Source organism: Ammospiza caudacuta, chromosome 1 (assembly GCF_027887145.1).
Source record: "Ammospiza caudacuta isolate bAmmCau1 chromosome 1, bAmmCau1.pri, whole genome shotgun sequence".
In the NCBI taxonomy this organism is placed as follows: domain Eukaryota; kingdom Metazoa; phylum Chordata; class Aves; order Passeriformes; family Passerellidae; genus Ammospiza; species Ammospiza caudacuta.
The window spans coordinates 88,061,359-88,086,982 of record NC_080593.1 but is presented as its reverse complement, the minus strand read 5'-3'; the positions used below and the strand labels follow the sequence as shown (position 1 = coordinate 88,086,982).

Below are 25,624 nucleotides of genomic sequence, written 5' to 3'. Positions count from 1 at the left end.
TTTGTAGGGCTGGAGTACTGAAAGCCTGGACAACCAGAGACACATTTTCACTTTCCCCTCTCAAGATTAGGAATGAGGCTGAAACTGTGGAACTAGGTGTAAAGGATCAGCTTTTTATGATCAGGCCACTCGGCTTACTGGTAGCTGTTTTGATGTCCACATGATGGCATTGCAGGCACATGGGGGAAATGAGGAAATATAATTCATGATCTTCCTTCCCATCCATTTTCCACCCAAGCTCCCATGATTGGCTTTATCAACAAAACCAGAACCAGCCCAGTCAGTGCTTTATAAAGCTTTATTGCAAGATGTGTTTACATAACGCTGTAGAGGTGAGCTTTTCAACTACTTATATCAAGAACTTTTGGACACTGGTCTGTGGTCAGTTTTCCATATTGACCCTGCATGGCACAGAAAAAAAAAAAAAGGGTGTGATTGGATCTTTCCAGACAGTTAAGTGGGAAGAGTGGGGGGAGAAGAGGCAGATAAATATAAAATCCCCCCTAGTTTACACTAAACATGACACAGCTTCTGAAGGATCAATACAAACGGTAGGTGAGCTTCGTGTGTAATAAAATCTTAAAAGAGTAATTCAAGTTCTTTATGAAATAGAACAGAAACAAAAATGCATTTTCATGGACAATTAAATTTAACACAGAATGAATTCACCTAAAATGAGAAAACAACAAACAAATCCAAAAACTCAACCAAAAGAACCTGTAGATAATATCTCTGACCATGCATGGCTTGTTTTTTAAATTACAATTCACAGAATAACACTGCTGGAGAGCCTATTTTACACTATGCTACACAGAACATGGAAAAACATGAGTAGTGACATTTACACAATTTTACATTATTTCTCCTTTGTCTAAGAAACACATCCTCTTCTACTTTACATTTTTTTACAATTCCCAGCTCACAAAAAAAGGACACTATATGCGCAAAGACAGTCTTTAAAAAGGAGAAATGTATCCAATGCTACAAATAAACCTTTTCTTTCACAGAAGCCTCTGTATTAGATAGCGATTAAACAAAATATATCTCTATCTGCCACTCAATGTGAAATGGGACTAATTAGATTTTTTTTTTTTTTTGGCATAAACATCAAACTTTACATCTCTGAAACTCCTGGCTATGTAACTATTAAACTGTTTGCCAAAAACTTCCTGGGGTTTCACATCTTTCACATCTGAAATGCCAATTGAGCCAGTTGCTGCCCCAGTTGAAGCAAAGAAAGGTGGGCCTTACATGCTGTTCAAGTGTTTGTGAATGATTTTCAGTGGTTGCCTAAACCAAGCATTTTCTCATTCAAAAACCATTTCAGTTTATTTTCTTTCAGAGCCTGTAAGTACCTGACAGTTTTTCCTCCAGATGAACATCAACATTTGTATCCCTTCCAGCTTAAACAAGTGTTTCTTGCATCCTGCTGCTGCAAGCACAGAGCCACCATCCGACTGTGTCCCAGGGTCAGGCTGCCCACCAGTGCACACTGAGCCCGCCTTGAAGGTAATGGGAGGATTGGAACATGTGCAGTGAGCTACAGGAGTGAAAAGGAGAGAGGAATATGCTCCTGCTTCTGCCTAACACCATGTCCCTGTGCATCCTTTGGATAGAGGCAGGCAGTGCGTGTGCCTGTCCATGAGCTGCAGTGGAAGGAGGAAGGAGGAAGAATGTGAAACTGGTGGGCTGGCACTTTGTTCCCATTTCATCTCTGTGAAATCAAAGCATTGCAATAGCCACAGCTGCACAGTGAACCTGAACACAGACTGCTGCCCTCAGCCACACGTTTTGGACAGCCACTGGCTGTGGTTACATCCCCAGGGAGGCTGCTGCAGGGCAGATGCCTGACAGAAGGAACCATTGCTGCACCTGCAATGGCATTGTGCCCCTGGGGGTTGTGGTGGTTGTTGAAATCCTCAATGTAACTTCTCAATAGCTTTTAGTGTTAGCCAGGGTACATTTAGAGCACAGCACACCAGGGATTTAAGGTGCTGTCCTGTAGAACCTTACAGAAGGTCCTTGCTGTTCACTCACATCATGACTGACTCAAAATTTCTGTAATTAGGACAATAACTCATACCTTGATATTCACATGTGAGTATCTATTACACTAAAGTCAAACTCTTGTTTATCTACAAAACTGATGTGTTATTTTGCTGACAGAATCAACCAGTGAAAAGATTCACTGAAAAAGGGTGTCAAAAGAGAAAAAAAAAAGTATTTTTAAAATCATGTTTGAAGCTACTTCCAGTATTTAAGGGAGAAAGAAAGACCCTCACTAAACCACCTTTTTTTTTGTTGATTTTGGATTCTGGACAAGGAGCTATCAAACAGAAAGGTCATACATAGCAGCCAAGGGGCTATAAAACATCTGGAATCCATGAATCTGGTGCCTGGCCTGACTGAAGAGTGAAGAGCAATGAATTTAACTTTTGTGAGGGATCTTTTACTCTCGAGTGTGGCACACAAGCATTCCCTGGAGGTTTCTTCACTGCAACTGCTACTGAGCGTTGTCTCCACTTGGGAATGAGATTATAGAAAGCATTTGCATGCAGTTGGCTTTTAAACATTGAGATGAAAGAAAATTAGGATAGCTTCCCTTTGGAGGTAATTTCATGTGCTAAAGCTTACCTCAGCAGTCAGATCAGGAAGGCTTTATGGTGGCAGTCAAGCAGACACAGTGCTCTGGGCACTGCATCTGCAGCTGACTGTATCTATCAGAAAGGAAAGAGAGGTAGTTATTATGGCTGCAAGTGTTTAAAAACAGCCTTCATGGATCTCTGAGTGAGAAATGGGAACATGTGTTACTACACTGTGTATCCAAGACTTTTATATTTGTCAGAAACCAATCCATATCTCACACAAAACTTGTCTTAAAACAAGTGTTACATCCTTATGGTGAGTTCTTCCAACGATGGAAGGGCAGGCAGTAGCTCAAAACCTTAAGATTATAACCTCCCTAGGCAGAGGGAGGCATACAGATATAATTAATTCCTCCACTTCATCTGGAATCCACTAGTTAGATGAAGGGGAAGAAATGTTATTTCCACAGTCAGGGCATGCTGGCACTCTGGAGGAAATACTGCCCCCTTACAGATTAGTCAGTCTTTTTTATCAGGAACCAAAATGGAAATCTCTCCTATAGTTACTGGGCTACACTGAGTCTGATCATCTTGTTACAATAAATGGTGAGGACAGTGGAATTTATCTGACTGTATACTAGTGCATAAACAAGACCAAGTTATTCCTCAGAAAAGTTGCTATCAGTTTTACAGATAGAGAGCACAAACTGAAAAACGAATGCCATGGAAGAACAGAAAAGGAAGAATCTGCTTCACATGCAAGACACATCCAGAGAATCTGAAAGAAACCACCATTTTTTCCCACCGAACCTATCCCAACCTCTATTATTCCCCATATATAATATTCTCCTTAGTAAGGAGCATATAAACTTTTGCACAATTTAGAAAATACATCTGACCAACCATTAGGAATTCACCAGCGTTGGTATGTCTCAGAGACAGGTGCCGTACTATGCTTAAATGAAACACAAATTTGTTCCCTGTTAGAAAGTGGCCACCAATAGCCCAGTGGTCACCAATTATGCACATTCAGCATATTTTAATTAAAATATGAATTTTTAAGGACTTGTTTGATTTTCTCCCTCCAATCAAATATAGGATCTTTGACAGCATAAATGTGCTTCGTTGCATTTTTGGTTTTTTATCACTTAGCAAGTAGGACAGTTCCACATGACTGTTTACATTCAGGGTGTCTTCCTCTTGTTTCAGACTTCAAACACCTCCACGAACCCCCATTACCTTCAGTTCTTTGTTCTAAACATCCTTAAGCAAGATTTTAAAAGTCCATAGTGGTGAGCAGCACATAAAGATCCACTTCAAAATCCAGATGCTCAAAGGTCTTGCCTGTTTCACAGTGAAATTAGTTATATGCCATTTCTGTTTCCTAACCAGCTTCTTCCTTTCCATAACCCTCATATACACAACATATTGTATTGATTACCCAACTACTGCCTCCTGTCTACTTGTAAAATTGTCTTTTTAACAAATTAAGGGGAAAACCAAATCAAACTCAATGCTGTTCTTAAGAACCATTGTTCATTAGTGACTTTTTATTCCATGGGAGATTCAAGGCATCGGCAGATAAAGAATGAAATGTTACAATCAAGAGTGTGGACAGCATAGGTAGGATGTTCAGCCACAGGTCTCCCTGCAGTGTTGCCAGCTGCCTGGCTCTGCCATCACTTGGATGCTGTGCTCAATGCAATGTGATGGATGACCATGGTTTCAGAGGTTTATTGTGTTTAGTTCAACTCTCTTGAACAATCTCCACTGACTATCCTGTCCTTAAAGAGAGCAGAGTAGAATAACCTGAAGTACCTACCTAGCCTGGGTGCCAAAAGTAACATTGCTATGGCATTAGGACCCCAGCATAGACTATTATTTAACTCTATTTTCCAAGTGTGTTTTGCAGCCAAAATGGAACCCTGTTACCATGACTAAACTGCTGCAGCTCCTCAGTTAACCAGTTTGAACAAAGTCTCAGTTGTTACTGCTGTGCAGACATACCCTTAATCTTAGAGGCTAAGGCAATGGAAAGAGACAATCTTGTGCATCCTTGAGGATCTATTGGACATATACAGACTTTGGCTTAAGAAGTTCCCTTTATGTTATTGTTGTTTGCAGTTCTCTAAAATACTTCAGCACTGGCTGGGGTGACTGTTCAATTCTTCTTCACTGCTGTACATGTCCTCCACTTCAAGGCAGATGAGTTGACTAAAGGTTCTTCAAACATGCAGAGGGCTGTTATAAAAGTCTGTTATAAAACTGTGAGATAAGAGCAAAGATATTGGAGCTGTTTACTGTGGTACCCACTCCACTGGTATCAAGGATAATCACAAAAAACCAGTAAAGAACAGCAAAAACACAGCAGGCTTTTTAGCAGGGCTATTTCATATTCAGATTCATTAAACTGAAATAAAATCACCACCACATTATCTTGCAGCAGAGAAAAGCAGCATGAAGGGCACAGGCAAGTGAACAAAACTTCTTGATCTTAGCATTCAAATGCACTTATCGAGTATGTAAAACTGCTGACGCTGATCTCTCTGAAACTGTACAAATGCTGAGTACAACCACAGCTCAGCAAGAGGGGGGAATTATGTTCTCTCCTCTGTGTGCATGCTGCTATGTACAGTGTGGGTGTGCATTAATGCACATGAATTCAGGATCCTAAACTCTCCATTGTATTGCAGGCCATGGCCTGCCCCACAGGGTGAATCACACTGAACAACACTGAGTTCCTGCAAAAAAGACATTCTTTTCCTCCTGTCCAGGTGGAACAGTAAGGCCCCACAGTGAAAATCATGGTCCAGCTGGCTTCAGCAAAAGCATGATTTCACACCATGACTGCATATGTACAGATACATGCACACATGTCCACACATTCATTCTGTACATATACAAAGGTACACATACATTTTTACATTCTTTGGAGGCAAAATAATAAAATACCCAACAAACCACAGGGTTGCACAGACTGTGCATCTTTGCTTAATGAATCTGCTTGAGGGAAATATATGTTGCTGTAACAGGAGTTATTTTGCCTCTTTAAGGACTGTTCCTTGCATTGACAAAACACCATACATTTACAATGACTAAAACAGGGCACAAGGAAAGCCAACATAAACACAGCTCACATAATGACAGATAACTTAGAGAGCCCCCTCCTACCCACATGAGGAGAAGAAGAAGCCATGTGCTTTCACTTAGGAACACTCAAATGCTTCCTCAGTTACTGTCTGGATGTCATGCTGAGCTGTGGCACACCCTTCTTCTGCCCTGGATGTGGGGTTTTGCTTTTGTTGCTTACTGAAATTGAACTAACAGAGGAAGGGATGTTGGGAGCAGCAGAGGAGGCTGGCAGTCCAATGCCACGCTGAAGGGGTGTCAGCCTGTGTGCTTCCGATGATCGGCTCTTCTTGTGGCCACCTCTGGGATGTCAAACCTGCATCTCAGAAGTGCTGATGAGGCCCAGTGCTTTGGCTTCTTCTGGTGTTAGCCCACTCTTTAGTGTCCTTCTCACTGCACAGTCATGAGTTCCAAAAGCAGACAAAACAAAAAAAAAAAAAAACCCAAACAAAACAAAACAAAAAACAAAAAACAACAGAGAAAATAGAAAGAATTAGAATCAGTAATTACACAAGACTTTCAGCGGAAAAATCCCCTGTTAACATGCAAGCTCAATCAAATCAAAAGTTTCTATCTATTTAGGGCCTCAAGTTCAGAAACAAATGTCCTATGCCAAACTCATGGGAGCATCAACATTAACTCCAAACAGTCAGGCAAAAATACATTTGTCATTTGACATTTAGTCAACAAAAAGCTTTTTGTTGACTACCCCAGCTTTTTAAGAATTTTTTTTCTCTGAAATTGTATCAGTTGATTTGCAGTCCATAGCAAGTATCATCTACCTTATTATTTTATAATTTCATAAGAATTTTTAAAAATAGCTTTGGGATCTTTCCAGGGACCTATTGAATTTATCACTGTTAAATCCTTTGACAATATTTTGAGTTGTAAAACTCCCCCACCCCCCCAAGTTAAAAGATTATAAAAATAACTACTTTATAGTTGATTAAAATCATTAAAACAACTGTTTTCATACGTGCTCCCCTTTCTTTTGTCATGTTCCCCCATCCTAGTGCCATTTGTGTCATCTTTGCTATTGGTAGTTTGCAGCATTTCAGCTGAATTTAAATGATAAATCTAAGCCAAAATCTTGTTTCTTAATTTTCCATAGAGTGTTCTGAACACTAGCCCTGACAAGAGTTTTAAAATTTGTGATTGCCTTTTTTATTGAGAAACAAGTGACTGTGACTGCACACATTGAGCATCATTGTCCTCCTAGTTTCACTTGTGCTTTGATTTTCAGGTGGATGGGCTTTAATTCAAGACACAAGTGGGGTGTTCATACTTTATTGTTCCTCAAGTGCAAAATGCACATTGAGAAGTTCAAGCTTCATGCAAAGCATAAACAGTGACTTAACACTGAACAGAATACATTTAGAGCCTAGAAACAGTGAACTATAGGGGAAAGTAATCTTAGAGAAACCAATTGCAAAGAGCGGTCAAGGAGGTCTCGCATCATTTAGCACAATTAAGATCTCTCATTTAATGAGATATTCAGTCCATGTAACTGAAACTGGGTGGTCACACTCAAGGGTTGAACAGGAGAGAGAGAAGGGAATGGATTGGCATAGAAAACAAGGGGATAACATAAAGGAAGAATATGGCATATCTGAACATTTGATACCATGCAGGTTGAATGAACGGGGTTTATTTCTGATTATCAAACCACTTTCATCAGATACTGAGGTTAATCAAATGAGCTGGGAATGCCACATTTCTAGTTCCTCCATTATCAAATCCTTACTTGTAAACATTTTTCCAAAGCTCACTCATTTCTCCTAGATTATTTGTATTATTAAACACCACCAGGGGTCTGCATGACAGCCATTTAGGATACCCAGTTTTTCCTACAGTACCAATCAGCAACATCTCCCAAGTTGACCAACACTAAGCTTAAAGCACTTAAAGCAAAGTCAAATGAAACTGCCAAAACTAAGTTTAAGAAAGACCAAAAAAGTACTACCAGGAGAGAAATAAACTTCAGAAAATGTTCTGGTCTCCTTGCCTTGGTAAACAATAGCCAACAGGACTTTTGAGTCAGTTTTTATCACTGTCACTCTTTCTGGCTTCTCAGATTTGATATGCAAAATGTCCATGGTGATAAGTGGTAATTTCTAGACATAGGCTGTGGAAAACCTTAGGATCTTAATGTCTCAGTGAATCACCCAATGCTCATTTCTATATCAAAATGAACTGGTATCAGAAGTGGAGGAAAAAATCCAAGAAAGCTGCAGTAGAAACATTTCTTTCATATTAAACTCAAAGATTTCCCTGTGTATTTCACCTGCTTATCTACCTACTCTGCCTCTCCCCTGAATGCTTTTTTCTTTACCCTCTGTAACATCAACAGCCAAACATGGACCGTAGCTTGTTTGGCCACCAGACAACAGTGTCATGCTAAAAAACACAGGGGACCAAACTTTCCCAGGGTGGCTATCTAGATGAAATTTTATCTTCCCACTGATGCAAAAATGAACTGGAAAACCAAATGTGGAATGAATTTCCATGTTTTAGACACTTCTGTGGAAGTGTCAAACCAAATGCATTCAGGACTGTTCCCACACATATCCCCAGCTCTCTCAGACCACAGTCAGTCAGTCAGTCACTCGCTCACTCACTCACTCACTCACTCACTCACTCACTCACTCACTCACTCACATTTTCAAGCTAAGCACAGTAACTATGGTAAAAAAGCTATTTTTTTCTTGTCAGACAGGAAGAGAACAAATTGTTATTCCTGTTTGTAAACATTTCACAGGAAATGATGTACTCTGGTAACACTGGTTAGGTATCAGACTAATTTAATTTCTGCTCTTATTAATGATAAGATAAATCTGGAACAACCTTTGTTAGGTCAGTACAATTGCTACTGCACAAATAATTGAGCTGAGAGTCTGTGTAACAACTGAAAGGAAAATGAGAGCCTCTGTAAATTCTACCAAGCAGGACACAGTTGCTAAATTCCTCCATCAGCCTGAGCGAGAGAATTACTAGTTTACTAGGAAAAGCCAAATGGATCTACAATAATATATAGGTTTCTTTGAGGCAAACTACAGGAGTTTATATTCAGAAACCATAATTAAGAGTTAAAATACCATGGTAGAAACCATCTTCATAGAAAAGCAAGTAGTCTTCTTTATGTTAAACAAGATAAGTCTCTGAATCTCCAGACGCCTACCTTCCAAACATACTAAAGTACTAGACTGATGTCTTTTTGTATCAACCCTTTAATGACTGAAGGAGAGAAATCCTGTATGTAGCAGGTGGTAAAGATGAGTGCCCTTTTCTGGGTTGGCTGTATGATTCACACAAGAAGTCTGAAGACCAATCTCACACTTGTATTTTTTCTGCCACTGCAAAACAAGTAGGAATGGCAATATTCAATGAATTGCTGGGACATATGCAGCCGTAATTAAACAAAACAATCCCAGGTTCTAACTTGGCTCTCCTTTAATACAGAGAATGATAACTTGGGTTTAAAATATTACAGGGACTTAAGCAGGAAATTTCCAGCAGGAAAAAAGAAATATAAAGAGGAAAAAAAGAAAGAGAGCTTCAAACAATGCAGAATTTTGTGGTCATAATGAGATTGTCAAGAAAATAATAAAAAGCAAAGATGTGAAGAATATTTTCAGTGACAGAATGATTCCCATAAAAACTGATGGCTACTGACTTGTATAAAACTAAGCATGTGGGGCCAAATACTGCAATATACTGTGGCTACTGGCAAGATTAAAGCTGTCCACCATCAATAGGCAACTGGAAGGATAACAGCTGACAGAACCATGGTCCAGACTCAAATGAGGGAATTCTTAACCCTATAATGTAACAGGCCAGTATGACACAAATGAAGCCACTGAGTGTTTGAAGTATTATGTACTTAGGGAGATGAAAGTAGTTTAATAAAAGGTCTCTTTGTATAAAAATTGTACCTACTATGCAGAGATTACAATATATTTCCTCATTTGAAGATACGGTGGATGGGTGCAGCATACATAGTAATACAAGTTCCAGCCCCACTATTCTCTGCACTCATTTGTTGAATATAAAGGCTTGTGGGTGATGAAACCAAGAGAAGGCTGAGTTATCTACAGGAGCAAAAACTGCTGTGGGAGATGGGTGAACCTTGTCTTGACATTCTGTTATACAGATGTCCTCAGTCATTTGTCTATTTCCTCATAAAGCTTGGTAGGGTTCCTCTACCTTAGGTCATGAACATGTTCTGTCATCAAAACTGAATGCAGGGAGATATTTTCCTTCCATGTTTTATAGACAATGCAAAATTACATTTCTCAACCTAGGTCTTCACTCTCCCTGCTTCACTGAACTTTGTCATGTTTCTAACTGGACTAGACATAATATCTTGGCTTGTAAAACTCTTGGCCTGCTGCAGATCACATTAAACTGAGTTATGGAATGCATTGTGGAGGCAGTGACAATAAAAATAAGATTTTCAAATGACCTTTTATGTTCTTTGAGCAATTTTTGAAACATTTGCTAAAGAAACATAACACAGAGAGAAAATAACTTTTACTCTTGTCACAAGCAAAGCCTGCTCAGATCCCATAACCAAGAAACTAAATGTTGTTTTTCTGGGGTTAGAGTGTATTATTAATACTGAAATCTAGAATTCTATTTGATATTCTGGCACAATGCAGTGTGCTTAGGATGAACTCAATGACTTTCACTGTTGGGTCAAAATCTACAGAGACATACAGCCCTTTCTTTATGCTGGAAAAGTTTTTAAAAAGAGTAATTCCTGAAGAAAAACTTTTCTCTTGGTCAGAGAACATAATTACCTAGTGTTTGGTTGTTTCTTTTAAGAGCAAAGAGCACTTCAAAATCCTCTCTCCATACTTTTCCTTTTTATTTTTTTTTTTTTTAAGATTCAACAAAGAGTAGAGATCAGTCTGGCTGGCACCATTTGTTCTTGCATTTGCAATGGCTTTTAGCATGTGTGTCTACATTTGTGTGAGTCACTTGTAAGGCAGATGTGACCATTCTCCTGCTCAGGCAGTCACAGAATGAGCGCCATTCCTGCTACAAAGATATGGCAGCCACAGAACTTTGCCTTGGTCCCAGCTGCAAAGGTAAAGCAGCAAGTTGCTGATTTGGAATGAAGAAAATTCCACATGGTGTAAATTACACAGTGAGGACAGCAAAAAAGGCAGATTATAAGAGACAATACAGGCCAGCTCCATAATCTCATTTCATTTAATGTATTTTAGGTTATTTTTTCTGTTACCTATGCACATACAGCTTGCACTCTTAAGTCTATGTTTTCATATATTTACATTTAGCATATTGTTTTGGACTTTATTACAGTGAGTCCAGCAATGGCAATTTCCAACTCAAAAGTTCAATCCATACAGTCTTGCTCCTATTTTCTTATTTTAATCCTTGCCATATTTTTATGCCGCAGTCTGTATAAGTTATGTTTAATTATGCATATATCATTGCTTAATATGAGTAAGCCTAAATGCTTCATAGAAATGCTGTAACATTTTGTGTAGTGATTTTCTTACAGAGATTTGTAGGTGAATTTTTGGAGTATATCACACACTTCTCTGATGAAGTACAGACAACTGAAATGTGGTCTTTGTCTGGGTCAGCCACATAGAAAGCTCTCAGAACCAACACACTGTTATGCATTATTATTCTGTAGTTTTGCTTTAAGTCCTGTCAGCACTTCATAGAGGGCACAAGTCTTTCCTAACAAGAAATCTAGTAGGTAACAACCACCTTTGGGTGTTACTTATGGTGGCTGTGAGATAAAGAGGAGTCTAGCAGTGGGAAAGGACAAACTGGCACTTTATAAGGAAAGCTAAATTTGCTTTTTTCATCTCCAGGTGGCTTATATTATAGGGAACAAAAAGTAACATTGCTTTAGAGAACCTGGGCTGCATATGAAGAGCATATGTGTTTTCAAAGTAATATTTAACATGTAGTTGAAACTGTTAAAGTTTCCAACTTTATGTATTTCACAGATCATCATTTACACAGTCCCAACAGTAGGGCATAAAAGATTTAACTCATTCCTTGAAAGACCTCTGTGACAAAATCCCCTTAATTTACACGAATTCCACTATGAAGAGTTACTACTAAAAGCAATCTTGCTGCCACCTCTTTCATAATTTCTCCACTTAACTCCACCAGTCAGAAGTGATTCCACTAATAACAGGTAAAGCATCAAGAGTATAAAGCTCACCAGCAACCAAGGCTGCATGACTGAGTATACAGTGAGTCATGACTGAGTCACTACACACTGTTTTCAAGACCAGATTGTACATTAAATATGTACAGGTTGGAAAAAGACAGGAGATGGGATACAAAAAGTAAATAATCTATTGTAAATGCTTAAGGCCTGCAGCCTTTACCTTTTATTTGGAATTTTAAAATTACCCACTAAAGGTATTTATCAAGCTCTGAACACTGAGATGTCTCTTGGAGAGTGACTTGGCAGAGGAGTGTGACCAAGCTTGAGCACCTGGACTCTGCGGAATGCAAATTAATTATTCCCATTAGGAATCCACGCTGTAAATGGCATCAAATCCAAACAGTAAATGGCATCCTCTCTGTGAGCCCATCAGATGGAAAATAACTGTGATCAAAACAATCTTGTAAATTCACTGATCAGATGGTGTTATTCTGCCTAGAGAAAGCCACATATACATATATATATTTTCTTAATTTTTTGTTTCTTGGCCACAGTGCTGGGACAAGATAAATGCAAAATAGCTTTTTGTGAAACGTGTTTCTTCTTCTTCTAGGAGAGACTTCCCTCCAAACACTGACACTCGTGTCCAAGCAAATCCCTGCCTTCCCAGCTCCTCCTGCTAATCTCCTTGGTGGCAGCAGAGGGCTCCCTTTGGCAGCTGTGGCAGCGCCCTGCTCCGGAAAGCCACACGGGGGATGCTGTTTGTTTGCTGCACTCCTTCAGAAAGGCAGCCTGAAAGCTGCCCTGCACCTCTCTGCCTTCTCTCCTTCTCAGATGAGGTGCTTTCCAGAAGAACTCAGTGATTTTTCCAGCCAGCAACTCACTGCCGCTGAGTTCTTACTAGGATTGATGTTTTACTAGAAAGACATGATCTTTCAGGAAGGAAGGATGACAAAAATAAGGAATAAATTACTGACTGGAGAAACATTTGCAACTTACTTTAATACTGAGAGAAAGCAAGCAAAATACATATCCTATCAACTTTGGATTAATGGTGTGCAAATCAGCTATCCCCATTTTTTTAGACACTTAAAACTTAGGTATCTTACTTTTGGGAATGAATCCTGTGACAAGAATTCAAAAGCCTTTCCTGTTAAAGATATCAATTAAAATGAAATCAGAGGACAATATAGATGAATTGACTGATGCAGTGAATGGCAAACTGGCAAAAGTGAAAACAATTTGTATGTCCTATAAGATGCAAACAAATGGAGTAAGTATTCCTTCCTACAGAACTACAGTTGAAAAAGTAGCAAAACTGTGTAGCATAATGGTATTTATGTAGAAAATGTCAATACCAATATGCTATGATCAGGGAACAGGAACAGCTTTTTTCCGACATATAATACTGATAGCACTTTCTCTTTATCAGCTGCTCATCTCCTGCAGGTTCCCCTGCATTACCTTCAGCTTGTTCTCTCCTGAAATTAAGGAAGTGCCACTTGGCTAAGAAGAGTTGGCCAGAGAGATTCCAGCACTTCTAAGTCCTTGTCTAGAAGCCCATGGGAAGTTGCATTTGGTTCTCCCAGTGTTGGAGACACAGCACAAGGATGGCCTGCCTATGCTGTCAGATCCTGGGGGGACACTGGCTTCCCCTGGACAGACACTTGTCCCATGAGGTGACAGCTACTCTACAACCACCTGGGACCACCCATCTTAGCAGCAGTTTTCTCCTTGTTCCTGCACCACAACCCCTGTGCTTGGGTTGTAATGTACATGTACATGGGAATGTGTAGTGTTCCTATCTCTCTTCTCCCTGTGAAGTGAAATAAATAGGGATAAAAGACATGTAGCTTTTGTAAACATTGCATATTTAATTCTTACTTACCACATCAATGCAATGACTTCTTGCCCCTTTTTCAGGTGATGTATTACAATAATACTGCCCAGTTTTAAGCAAATACTACAGTCCACAAAATCTCTAATAGTGGTACAGGAATCCAACATAAAGTTAAGGAATGGACATATTGGTGCAGCTAGGATAATTTGTTATGTGCCCTCTATTAACAAAAAAAAAAAAGAAAAAGCTATTTTAATCAGAAAGTTTGAGCCTAGGAGCACCAAAAGAAAAAATTTCTATCAGAATAATACTCATTTTAGAAATGACTCACAGATTCCTCTAAAATAGTGAGTGGAAAATGAATTTAAGCCTCTTTCACAATCCATTTTTTTAAACCAGCCTTTCAAAAACCCTTTTGTTTTGAAGGCTACATGATGTAGAATTGTACAGGATGATTGCAACTTCCCTCTACATTGCTAGGATCAGGCGAACACTCTTGAGCAAACCCTGAGGTATGAGAGAAATGGTCTGAAACTCATGGAGACTGCCAACAAAATATGTAGGTACTATATATCTGAACATGCAAAAAGTAGAATGTCTACCCCTATCTGTCAAAATCAGGTATCTTAAAAAAAAGCTATTGAAAAACCCCACAATACACATTGTAAAGCAGAAACTGAACACTTTACAAATAAATGTGTGCCAACTTAGAAATGGTATTGACATCAATTACAAGGGACAAAACTGAGAACATGGAACCAGCTATTCAGCCTCAAGAGTTAAATAAATTTATAGTTATCAAAACTCATGGCAAGTCCTATGGGTCACACAACTAATGGCTAATGGTTATGCAGCTGAACTGCAGATATGGTGGTACTTAAGGAAAGGTTGGACTTGATGAACTTGGAGGACTCTTCCAACCTGAGTGATTCTGTGCTTCCATGATTCTGCCTCTCCTGTTTGTTCTCCTACAGCTGTTGATGTTGACCTCTGGCATAGATGAGCTAGGGGACTACAGAGGCCTCACCCTAATTAGATACATCAATTTCTAGAGCTTACTGTGCTCAACTGCATTTATTATTAGTCCATGAAGTGCTATTAATAATTTAAATTCATGGGGTTTGTTTTTATTTATTTTAGATAATGGAATTCTATTCTCCTACTTTTGCAAAGATCTTTCCATCTTAAGGATGGAAGAATGTATTACTTAAAAGGCATCCAAGACTCAAGCTATCTTGGCATCTAATGGAGATAACCTTCCAGCTGCCAGAGCTCTAAGTGCTTTATCTCACATTCTATTTTTATTCAATAATTACATTTTTTTAAACCATGTACAGGCTTTTGAAGGCTCAGTACTTTCTGTAGGAACAAACAGACTTTGATACTGAATACCATCAGTCATACATTTACTTTTTCTAAATGCAAAGAATGGTTCCTAAATATGCATCACTAACTAGATTACTCTGCCCCATACTCTAACTCCTGATAGGATCCAGCTACTCAAATCCTAAATAATTAATTGCAAATTCAAAGTGATGTTGTTTGCCTTTAAAGCATTTTATACAGTCTTTCTTTTTGCAAGGTTTTCATTTTTTAAAAAGTATAATTTCCATTAACTCCTGCTTTTAGTCAGGCTATAAATACCAGAAGAACAGTCTCCCTCCTGGTATTTTGGCACTTCTGTACATTTTCAAAGAAAAAGTAAGTGAAGAGACATGAAACTGAAAAATAATGAAAATTACAAAGAAAATATGAAGAAAAAGTTAAATAATGCACCCTATGAATGCTCAACAAAAAATATGCACCTTTGGATTCAAATAGTGTCCCATGTAGTACTTTGTTTGCTTACAACATGTTTATTCCAAAGCAGCACTGCATGTGGTACTAAAACTTGTCTAAAGCTGGCCTCCATGCCTGGCCCTTTGGCACAGCTCTTTCCCACATTTCAGCACCTGATGGCACCAGGCTGATTCCTATTTCACTTTTACAGTATGAATAACCTGACCTAGGATGTTCTGTAGTTAAATTTAATCACAGAATCACAGAATCACAGAAGTTCAAGACTGGAAGAGACCTATAAGATCATCAAGTCCAGTCGATGTTCTAACTGTTCAACTAGATCATGGCAGCAAGTGCCACATCTAGTCTTCTGTTGAATTCTTCAAGGGATGATGACTCCACCACCTCACTGGGTAAATGATTCCAGTATCTGACCACTCTTTCTGTGAAATATTTCCTTCTTAATTCTAACTTACATCTCGCTTGACGCAGCTTGAGACTGTGTCCTCTTGTTCTATCCGTTGTTGCCCGGAGAAAGAGGCCGACCCCCAGCTCACCACAGCCACCCTTCAGGAAGTTGTAGAGAGTGATGAGGTCACCCCTGAGTCTCCTTTTCTCCAGGCTGAACAACCCCAGCTCCCTCAGTCGCTCTTCGTTTGGCTTGTGTTCCAAGCCCCTTATTAGTCTCGTTGCCCTCCTCTGGACACGCTCAAGTAACTCGATGTCCCTCCTAAAGTGAGGGGCCCAGAACTGGATACAGTACTCCAAGTGAGGCCTCACCAGTGCCAAGTACAGGGGAAGAATGACCTCTCTGTTCCTGCTGGCCATACCATTTCTGATACTGGCCAGGATGGCATTGGCCCTCTTGGCTACCTGGGCACACTGCTGGCTCATATTTAATCGACTGTCAACCAGCACCCCCAGGTCCCTTTCCACCTGGGCACTATCCAGCCATTCCGTCCCCAGCTTATATCGGTACAGGGGGTTATTGTGGCCGAAGTGCAATACTCGGCACTTGGACTTATTGAAGTTCATCCCGTTTGATTCTGCCCATGCGTCTAACCTTTCCAAATCTCTCTGGAGATTTGGAATCCACCAGCCTGAGTTTACTTGTCCAGGATTCAGGTAAACTTGACACAATTCCTATGTCCACCTACTCGAGTGGCGTCTCAGACCCATTTCTGCATCATGATTTGTAAGTATTTGCTACTCCCTGCAAGCCATTACACAAATAAATAATAAATCCTTATGAGATGTTTCCATACCTCAAAGGTCTGTCATTATTAGGCTGGCACATGATTTCAAAGCCTGTTAAAAGAACAAGGCATTATCATGTCTCTCTTTTTTTTTAACATCACAAATCAGTTTGATCATGTTATCTCACATAAATATTAAATTACATTGTGATTCAATTATTATGCATTCCAAACCCTCTTTTCTAACTCAAATCTAAAGCAGATTTTAGATTTGAATGAAATCTAAGAGTAATAGAAGTATGTGCACACAGACAGAGACACTCTGAGTTATAATAACGTGAGGGGAAACAAGCCTCTCACTCTGTGCCATCCCCATGCGGTGTCTCCAGCAGCATCTGATAAAGCCATCAGTGTGCTCCTCATCATCAAATACCAATCACACCCAGGCCCTACACTATAGTTCATCATCTAGGGTCAGATGGAGATCTGGATCCAAACAGTGCTGCACAGTCAAGCCATCTTTACAGAGCTATTTCCTTTGAAATAAATAGTCCCGTTTGGCTATTGATTTCTAAGGAATTCACAAATGTTGCTCACAATTTCTAAGCATTGCCCATTTCTAAGTGTTGCCCAGCATAGACTAGAATTAGTGCAAATATCTTCCATATGCTTATTCATGTCTAATAAACTGGAGTGATTTTTCCTGATGCTGACTCATAGGAATTGTATCATTCTCCTGAGACAGATTCATCCAGTTCAGTGAGACCAACACAGAGATGGCACCACAGCAAGGGCCTAATCCTGAGGAGACTGATTTTCCTTTAAGGGAGCTATATTTAAATAGATGGACAAGTAAGAAAACAGTAGTATCTTCCTATTTGCTATTATGGAGCTTTCGGGAGGCTCTTTAATAAAATATATGTAAGTAAAACATTGTATCCTATGGATGATACTGCTAGTCTTTATGAAGTTTGGAATATCAAGTAGAGTGATTCCTAAAACTTTCTTATCCCAACTTTCCCTTGCACTCATTGTTTGTTATGGCATCATTTGTGAAGGCTTTTCTAAACTCACCAGAGAACCAGACAATCCTAATTATATTATCTTTATTTCATTACTAAGTTGAACATGTCCCTATAATGTTATAGAAAACCTTCTCACAGGAAGTTGCCCTCAGACTGCAAGAACAGAAACAATATATTTTCAACTTAATTTTTATGCTTTTAAAACATGCTGAACTGACATCTCTGGTGGCTGGAGCCTATTTTTTTACACACAGAATATAAATATAAGAGGAAAAAAAACCCCACAGCAGAATCTTCCCATGGCAAATTCCTTTGAAGCTGTCTTTTAACAATTACCTTGAGGGGGTGACAGAGCATTTCAGTTCCTGTGGCTCATTCAATCCTGTGCCTTTCTGATGAACAAATACAACTGCAATGTTATTTTCTCAGATATAATGCCACTCTAGTGTATCTGGCAGGCAGGTCACTAAACACCTGTCATAAGGCAGCGACTTCCAGTTGATTACTGCACTTCTAAATGACAAATTTTATCCTGAAAATCTTCCACTGTGTAAAGGTCTAGCACAGAATCTCTCCAGATCATCACAGGAACTCAGTTGTTATCCGCTTATCATGTACCTTAGATTTCTGTAATTCACTTCAGCTCCCACTGAACAAATTCCTTCCTACTAGTCATATCTTGATTTATCAGTGACCTTTCTGTCTTCAACCAACACATACAGACATTTTCATCTGTCTTTTGTTGGGTGACTCCCTGCCTTATTCCTTCTCCAATTTAATAATTCTTATGATTACCCTGAGCTTTCAAACTCTTCTAGATCATTATGCCCTAACCAAGCTCTCTCCATACCAGTCACACTGGTCAACAAACACAAAATGTAAAATGCTTCAAATGAACATATCAAGATGTCTCATTTTCCCATTGCAACAATTTAATATTAATTTAACATACCATTTTCCATAAACCTATTTCCACTTTCCCCTAGCTATAAAGGACTTGATTAATTAGTATGAGGTTTTTTTTTTCTTCTTTTTACTTCACATTTCACTGTCTTTTTTATGGGAAAAAATCCCTTGCCCATGAGAACCTTCTGCTAGAACCACAGCAAACTTTTATAGTGCAACTGCATATAAATATTTTGGGTTTCTGATTTTGTTAAAAACCATGTGTCTCATAAAATCTTTGCTGAATGCTAAGTAAGCCTGACAAGTTTTCCAGTTGTGCACTGAAGGCAATGAGACATATGCAACATGATGCACAGGGAAAATAATTCCTTTCAAGTGAGTTTCTCTTTGATGTTCCTGAAAAGACTGAATACCAAGCTCATGGCAAAAGCCAAAAGATGTCTGAAGATTGAAGGTGATGAATCAAACCTATCAGATAATAGGGTCTCTTTGCTCTACAGGTAATAAATATCATAGTGTCTGCTAATCTAAATCATTGAGATATGCGTAAAAATCTACTTTCTTACATGTTTATGTGTTTCTAACTGGACTATCTTCTGCTCATTTAACTCACATCATGCATTAGCAAGGGTTGATATCTCTTCATTTCCTGGAGATGTCATATTATCAGTCCAGCTGAGTGCATTTTAAACTACTTAATTAATTCATCATCCAAGTATATTGACTATCTCTCAGAGTGAAACAGTTCAGTTAGGATATTCTTCTTCCATGCTTCTGCACATGTCAGCTAAAAGGGACATTAAACTACTGAACTTTATGTTTGTTTTGAAACTGTCTTTTAATCCACTTAAGAGTCTCATCCAGATCTTGAAGAAAAAACAAGCACAAGAACTGGATTCTATCATGATTAATTACAATGGAAATCAGTCCCAGCCTAAACATTTACTGAATGTTTAATCCTTTTTTAATACTTTAATGCTTTTACTGAGTATAAAAGACAGTTCAATTGGAAAATAATATAGTATTTTTATTATCATTATCCTGTTTTGTTGTTTCTGCAGCAAGTGCTTCCTAGGGAAAAAAGGTATCTAGCAAAAATTAGGAATAAGAAGTTTTGGTATATGTGTGTATGAAGACAGTGTTGCCAACAGAGGAGATACTTTAATATGGGATAAACCACAGAAATAGGGATAAAGCATGGAAATAGGCAAACATACAGGAGATTTATTTGATTTGCACAAGCCAACTGCAGCAGTCAGCACGTGCAGAATGCCAGAACTCAGTGGGGAAGTGGGTAGCAGCACGTGATGCCAGAAAGAGGTAAGGCACGGTGTATGACAGAAGGTAAGACAGACAATCCAGTGTCAGCTCATTTTCTTTGTTTAGAGACTGGCTTATCTAACCAGAGTGTCCACTTTGCCTCTGCTATTGCCACATGCATAAGTTCCTTTTTTAGCATGTTGGGGAAAGTGAATATGCTTTCAGCACATGCTAATTTATAGCAAATACCAAATGTTTTTGATCACCCATTATGTTAGAACAACTCCACAAGAAAGAAAATCTGTGTAATTTTTCACTCACTGTTGTTGTCTCCTCTTTGTCCTAACTTCCCAGAAATGCTAAAAAAATGGATGGAAAGGTAGTCAAAAAGCCACATATGGTTAATGACTTAAAACACTAAAATCTTATGTTCTTTGGGTAGTTATCCTTCTCATAGTATTTGCACTAGTTTCTGCACATTAGGAAAAAAAAACAAACCCAGAAAGTTTCATCACCTCTTAAACACTGGATTTACTAAACCATGAAACCAAACTCCTCAAACTTGGGTGTCGCAGCTCATTCCCAAGGCCACACTACACCATTGAAAGACCACCTTATAAACGTGCTACCTTTTCTTCCCAGTGGAAGTTAAACTCCTCTATAACCACTTTGCAGCCAAGCAGCAGTAGACATTTTGTTTTCAGGGCTGCGGAAAGATAGCATACAGCACGAGAGAGAAAGATTTTAAAAGGCGAAATATCTCAGACTATTTTTTGCTTTATGAATAAGTTCAGCTACAGAAACAACTATTAATCTTTATGCCAGTTCACAGTAGGTTACAGCATTTTAAGAAGTCTCCATCTGAGGTCCTGATCTGAACTCTCTAGTTATGCATAAGCCCTGTCATAAATCACCATAAACCATTTTTCTTACTCTGCTAAGGACATTTCAAGTTCTGTAGAAGACAGAGTCACCCACTGCATACAACACTGATTAAACAATAGTAAGAGGAACATAAGCCAATCATCAGCACACACTCAAGCCACTCCCAATGCATGTCTGCCTACCCAAGGCCTGGTTCCTACACCGATATACATAAATATTTGCACATTCCCTTGCTTTGAGCAATTCAATAACCTTATACTCACATGACTTCCTATTTGCTCGTGACCGCTTCCTCTCTCTAGGCACCGCTCGCTGGCTTGGCACTTGGGTGGCGGACTTGACGATGCGATCCATGATCTCATCCGCGGCGTCATCCGTCGCGTTCGGCGAGTCGTCGTTGCCAGCGTTCCACGAACCGATACGGCCTGGAAAAGTCCAGCAGGTGATTCAGGGAAGAGAGGAAGTCTCTTGCATCACTTTGGTTTTGCAGTTGGTTTTTTTGGGAAATTACAGCAGGCAGCTCAGTCATCCCGACTTCAACTCGACCAAAAAAGAAGAATCTGCCTAATGGAGAATATTTCTAAATAATAGCCTAGACTCTCTGCTGCACCAGGAGAGAGCCAAGAGCTCGAACACAATTATTATGCGTATTAATATACACACTTTCTATTCCTTTAAGCCGTGGTGTCTTGCTGTTGAGCACACAACTGGCAAATGCCTGCTAGAGGCTGCCTATAAGCCAAGGATGGATAGTGTAATGTGACCATGTTTCTCTCTGCTCCTATTACAAAGACAGCAGAAGACATGGCACATCTTAGAGATTGATGCAAATCAGAAACACAGGTCCTTTGGTACTGAAAGAAAGACAATTTCTGAGCATCTGTATCACAACCTAGTGCAAAGGAGACAAGAAAAGGGCATAAAGTGTGGTTTGACATGTATTGTTCCCCTCACAATGAAGAATTCACCTTCTTATCACAGAGCTGCACGTGTCCTGGTGTAACTGTGTATGCTCTGCTGTGAGTAGAAGAGTTGTTGGCAAGATGAAAAGCTGAAAGCAGTTTTGGTTAAAACCACAAACAAAAAAGTGAGCCATATTTCCAAATCCAGGGCTCTGGCACTCCTCACCCCACAGACCATTGTGTAACACATCTTTGAGTTCCTTCACTACTGGCTACTGTTCTGTGTGCATTTTATTTTTAAATTACTTGAAGGCTAGTGTGCAGTGTGAATATTGACAGTGAGCTTTGCAGGAGTGGATGTGGTACAATTGCGAGCAGCTAAGAAATCACCAACAAGGCCATTTTATACCACATCTCTGAAGTTCATGAACAGCTTTGATTAAGCCTTTACTCAGCTGGTTCATCTCCTTGCTTTTACAGGAGCAGTTCTACTATAACAATACTTCTGAGAAGCTCTTGTCTGGCTCATCCATCTTCTGCCTCTGCTGTTTTTCTGGGGAACACAAGCTGACTCTCACAGTCAGGATACTCCCCTCATCAGCATTCAGTGGATTACTTCAGCTGTTCAGCTTGTTGCAGTGCAGCTTGAATTATTTAATCTTCATACTTAGCTGACTGGCTCCTGACACTGGGGCTGTGAAACTTCTGAATTAGCCAGGACCATGGTTTTAAGCCTTAATAAGCTACACATACACAGACTTAAGAGTTGGATGCTGTGGATGTGCTATCAGTTGTATCAAAAAAAAGGTATCAAGAAAGTGTAAGATATCCAGATATGAAGGAGAAGAAATACCATGTAAGAAAATGAAGACGTGAATTTTGGTGCATCATCTTTACTCTAAAACCATCTTCCATGTATTGCAACTATGGGAGTGATGAGGGAAACACAAATGCAAGTATCCATTACCTTTGCAGTTTAGCAGGGAGGTGGTTTAAAGACACATCATCTTTTTCTACCCATTTTCTCCCCAGTCATTCATAAAATGCTGCAAGGTCTTTTCACTTGAATTTGAATTGCTGCTTTCTACTTGCTTCTATTGAAAACAAAGAGAAAACTGCATCCTGGATCCTCCAGATGGCCCATTTTGCTTTCATGATGAGAATGAGAATTGGTGTGTTAGTGGACAGTCACCATCATCATGCAGGGAGAAGTGAAAATTTCTGCAGACTTGGACTCCTGATACCCCTACTCTGGCTGTGAAACATCAGGAAAATTGTTTTGAAATGTCAGGAAAATTCTTCTTCATCCCCTTGCCTCAAATCACTTCTATCATGAAAACACCACTGGGATGTTCTCCTTCCCCTTCCACCTTTTCAGCCGTGAGTGCTACCCAAGGAACACATGACCCATGTCTGGGCCACGGTGCAGCTCCCACAGCCCAGGAGAGGTGCCCAAGAGGAAAAGTGGCGCTCACCTCGGCTGGCGCGGCTCCGAGTGCGCACGCCCAGGGCCATGGTGCTGTCCCCCCCCGGGGAGCAGGTCTTCAGCACGGCCTTCATGTTCTCGTGCTCAGCAGCATCCTCGGCGTACTGCAGGCCCTGGGGCTGGCTCTGGCAGGGCGGGGAGCTGCTGGAGAACTTGCCAGACTGCGGGAGGAAAAGGAATTGTCATGTCAACTGAACAGCATGGACCAGGGACTCAACTGCGAATTCCAAGGAAAGAAGTGTCCTCCCAGGCTTGGTTTGGAGTAGGGCTATTCCCCAAAGAGCCCAGCAACAGTTGCTCCTCTCCCAGAGCATTCACTCTGACCAGAAATAAACCTGAAACAGGGTGACAGCAGGGAGCAGACACAGTCAGAGAAAGAACAGATGCATTAGCTCGAGCTTTGTAATTTTGACCTTATGTCTGAGAGTAAAAGGTACAAAGCAAGGACTTGCTTTGAAACCTTCGATCCAGACTGGGCTTGATCTGGGGTCAGGCATAATGCTGAGAGGAACAGCATGAGACCCAACAGAAAAAAGAAATTGCTTTTTTTTCTGTACAATCAACTTTCACTAGAAAGGCAAAATGGTGACAGTGGTCTAGGAAAAGATACCTTTCCCTCCTGCCTTTCTGCCTTGCTGCTCAGACAACTCTCAGTCTGCTCTAAAATCCGATTATCTACAGGTAACTTTAATACACATTATCATTAACAATTAAAAAATCCCTGGTTCCAAAACACCCAGACAAATTATTTATGGCTGAAACACAAAAATTGCAGTCAGATTCAGAAGAACAAATAAAACCTTACAAGAGATTGAGGAGTCTGCCCTCTGCTTCCCTGTCACCACGACTATGTGAACAACAGCAGCTACACTAGCTGGGCACGCACAGTGTGGGTATGCAGCATCCCCACCAGTGACCAAAACAAACACCTGGGAATGGGTGGGAGCAGCAGGAGTGGGCACTTCCTAAGGAGAAGCACTTGCATTGCTGGGCTGCTCTTTCTTCCCAGACTCTGCCTCCAAAGGGCTTGGATGCTGGTATTCACCACTGTGCTCTTATCTACAGAAAGGTCAAAGCACACTGGAAATACAGCCCTGACTGCAGGAAATACCGACCCTGTTGACAGCAAACAGGCATCAACAGATAATAATAAACCTCAGTACTCTCACTCATATCAGCCCAGCATCAGACACAGAAGTATGTTTTGTTATTCCTTTTAATCTTTCTTACTCTAATTCAGCACAGATGAAAGGACAAGTGCTGCATTCTCTTCTTCCTTTGCATAATAAACAACATTAATTATTCACTTGATGATATCAGGCCAGTTAGTTAAAGGGATGCAAACCTGCAAAGCTCTTTGTCAGAGAGTGGTAAATTGAAAGAAAAGACTGAGCCCTACTTTCAGAGCTTTGATCAAGTCGCCATCTCAAGACTGCAAATTGAAAAAGTTTAATCTGGAAACCAATGATAAAATGATTCTATTTTAACATAGTGACTTTTTGGGGTAAGATAGCAAGTTAACTGAGTAGCAAAACAATAATCCGTACAAGGCACTGAGCTAAATATATCAGTAAAAGACCTATTTTGATAGCTAGAAGTTTGTTTTCTTGTTAAAAGATTAGCTTGAAACATTTTGGGTGAAAAGTATGCAAGTGCTAGAGTTTCACATGTGAAATTAAGAGACAGAAAAATATTAGAGAAAAACTCCTATGAAAGGACATGCCGTTTTCACATTAAGACTACTCTCTTTTACAAAGTGTGTAGTTCAGTAATCAATACAATTTCCAAAAAATTCCAAAGGATAAAGCCTCCACATAACTGATAGCTCCTGTTCACACAGATTAGTTACATGTTGGCATAAACAGGCAAATTAATGTAATTTTCTTTCCATGCCCTAAGCTATACAGAACAAACCATGACTGGGGGGCAAAGCTCTAGAGCCAAAAGTTTTATTTCATTTCCTTAATTTCCGATGTTGCCATAAATTGCTGCTCAAACCCCAGCCTGGTGGGAAAATGACCACCACTAGGAAACAGCATTAAGACACATTGTTTATGTTCAGCAAATTGAAGAAACCTCTAATGCTGAACAAAAAATGCATTACAAAAAAGATGCTCCTCAAATCAATAAACTTTTATTATGAATATAGCTACAACATCCCCTTCAGGAGCACTTTATGATAGATACATGAAATACTCCATGGCTCACCTCTATGATGAATGTAATGTCTCATTCTCTATTTACACAACAAGGCAAACAGTTAGGATTTGCTTAACATCCCCATATCCTGATGCTTTTGAAAACTTTATAAAAGAATACCATATGGGGTTACACAGCTTAAGGAGTATGAAGTTATCCTGGTAATCCATAGCCCAAGGTAACTTATGATATCCATAACATTTAGATCACTGATGTTTTGGATAATGGGGAGAATTTGCAGTACATTACAGACAGTAAGGAAAAGAAATGAGGAA

General features: G+C 39.6%; 1 protein-coding gene across 2 annotated transcripts in view; it reads right to left on the bottom strand.

Annotated features, from left to right (window-relative positions):
• Window positions 1-315: 315 nt before the first annotated feature.
• The window catches only part of FHOD3 (formin homology 2 domain containing 3), a 376,458-nt gene continuing 351,149 nt past the window's right edge, over window positions 316-25,624 (bottom strand). Inside the window, exons 27-31 of one of the 2 annotated variants that reach the window (XM_058806162.1) lie at window positions 23,140-23,311; window positions 21,026-21,187; window positions 20,507-20,583; window positions 20,199-20,236; window positions 316-6,107 (exon numbers count right to left, since the gene is read on the bottom strand). In XM_058806162.1, the coding sequence (XP_058662145.1) occupies window positions 6,038-6,107; window positions 20,199-20,236; window positions 20,507-20,583; window positions 21,026-21,187; window positions 23,140-23,311 (519 nt within the window). In that variant the 3' untranslated portion in view covers window positions 316-6,037. The remainder of the gene's footprint in view (window positions 6,108-20,198; window positions 20,237-20,506; window positions 20,584-21,025; window positions 21,188-23,139; window positions 23,312-25,624) is intronic. The other variant, XM_058806153.1, reaches the window with a different exon arrangement.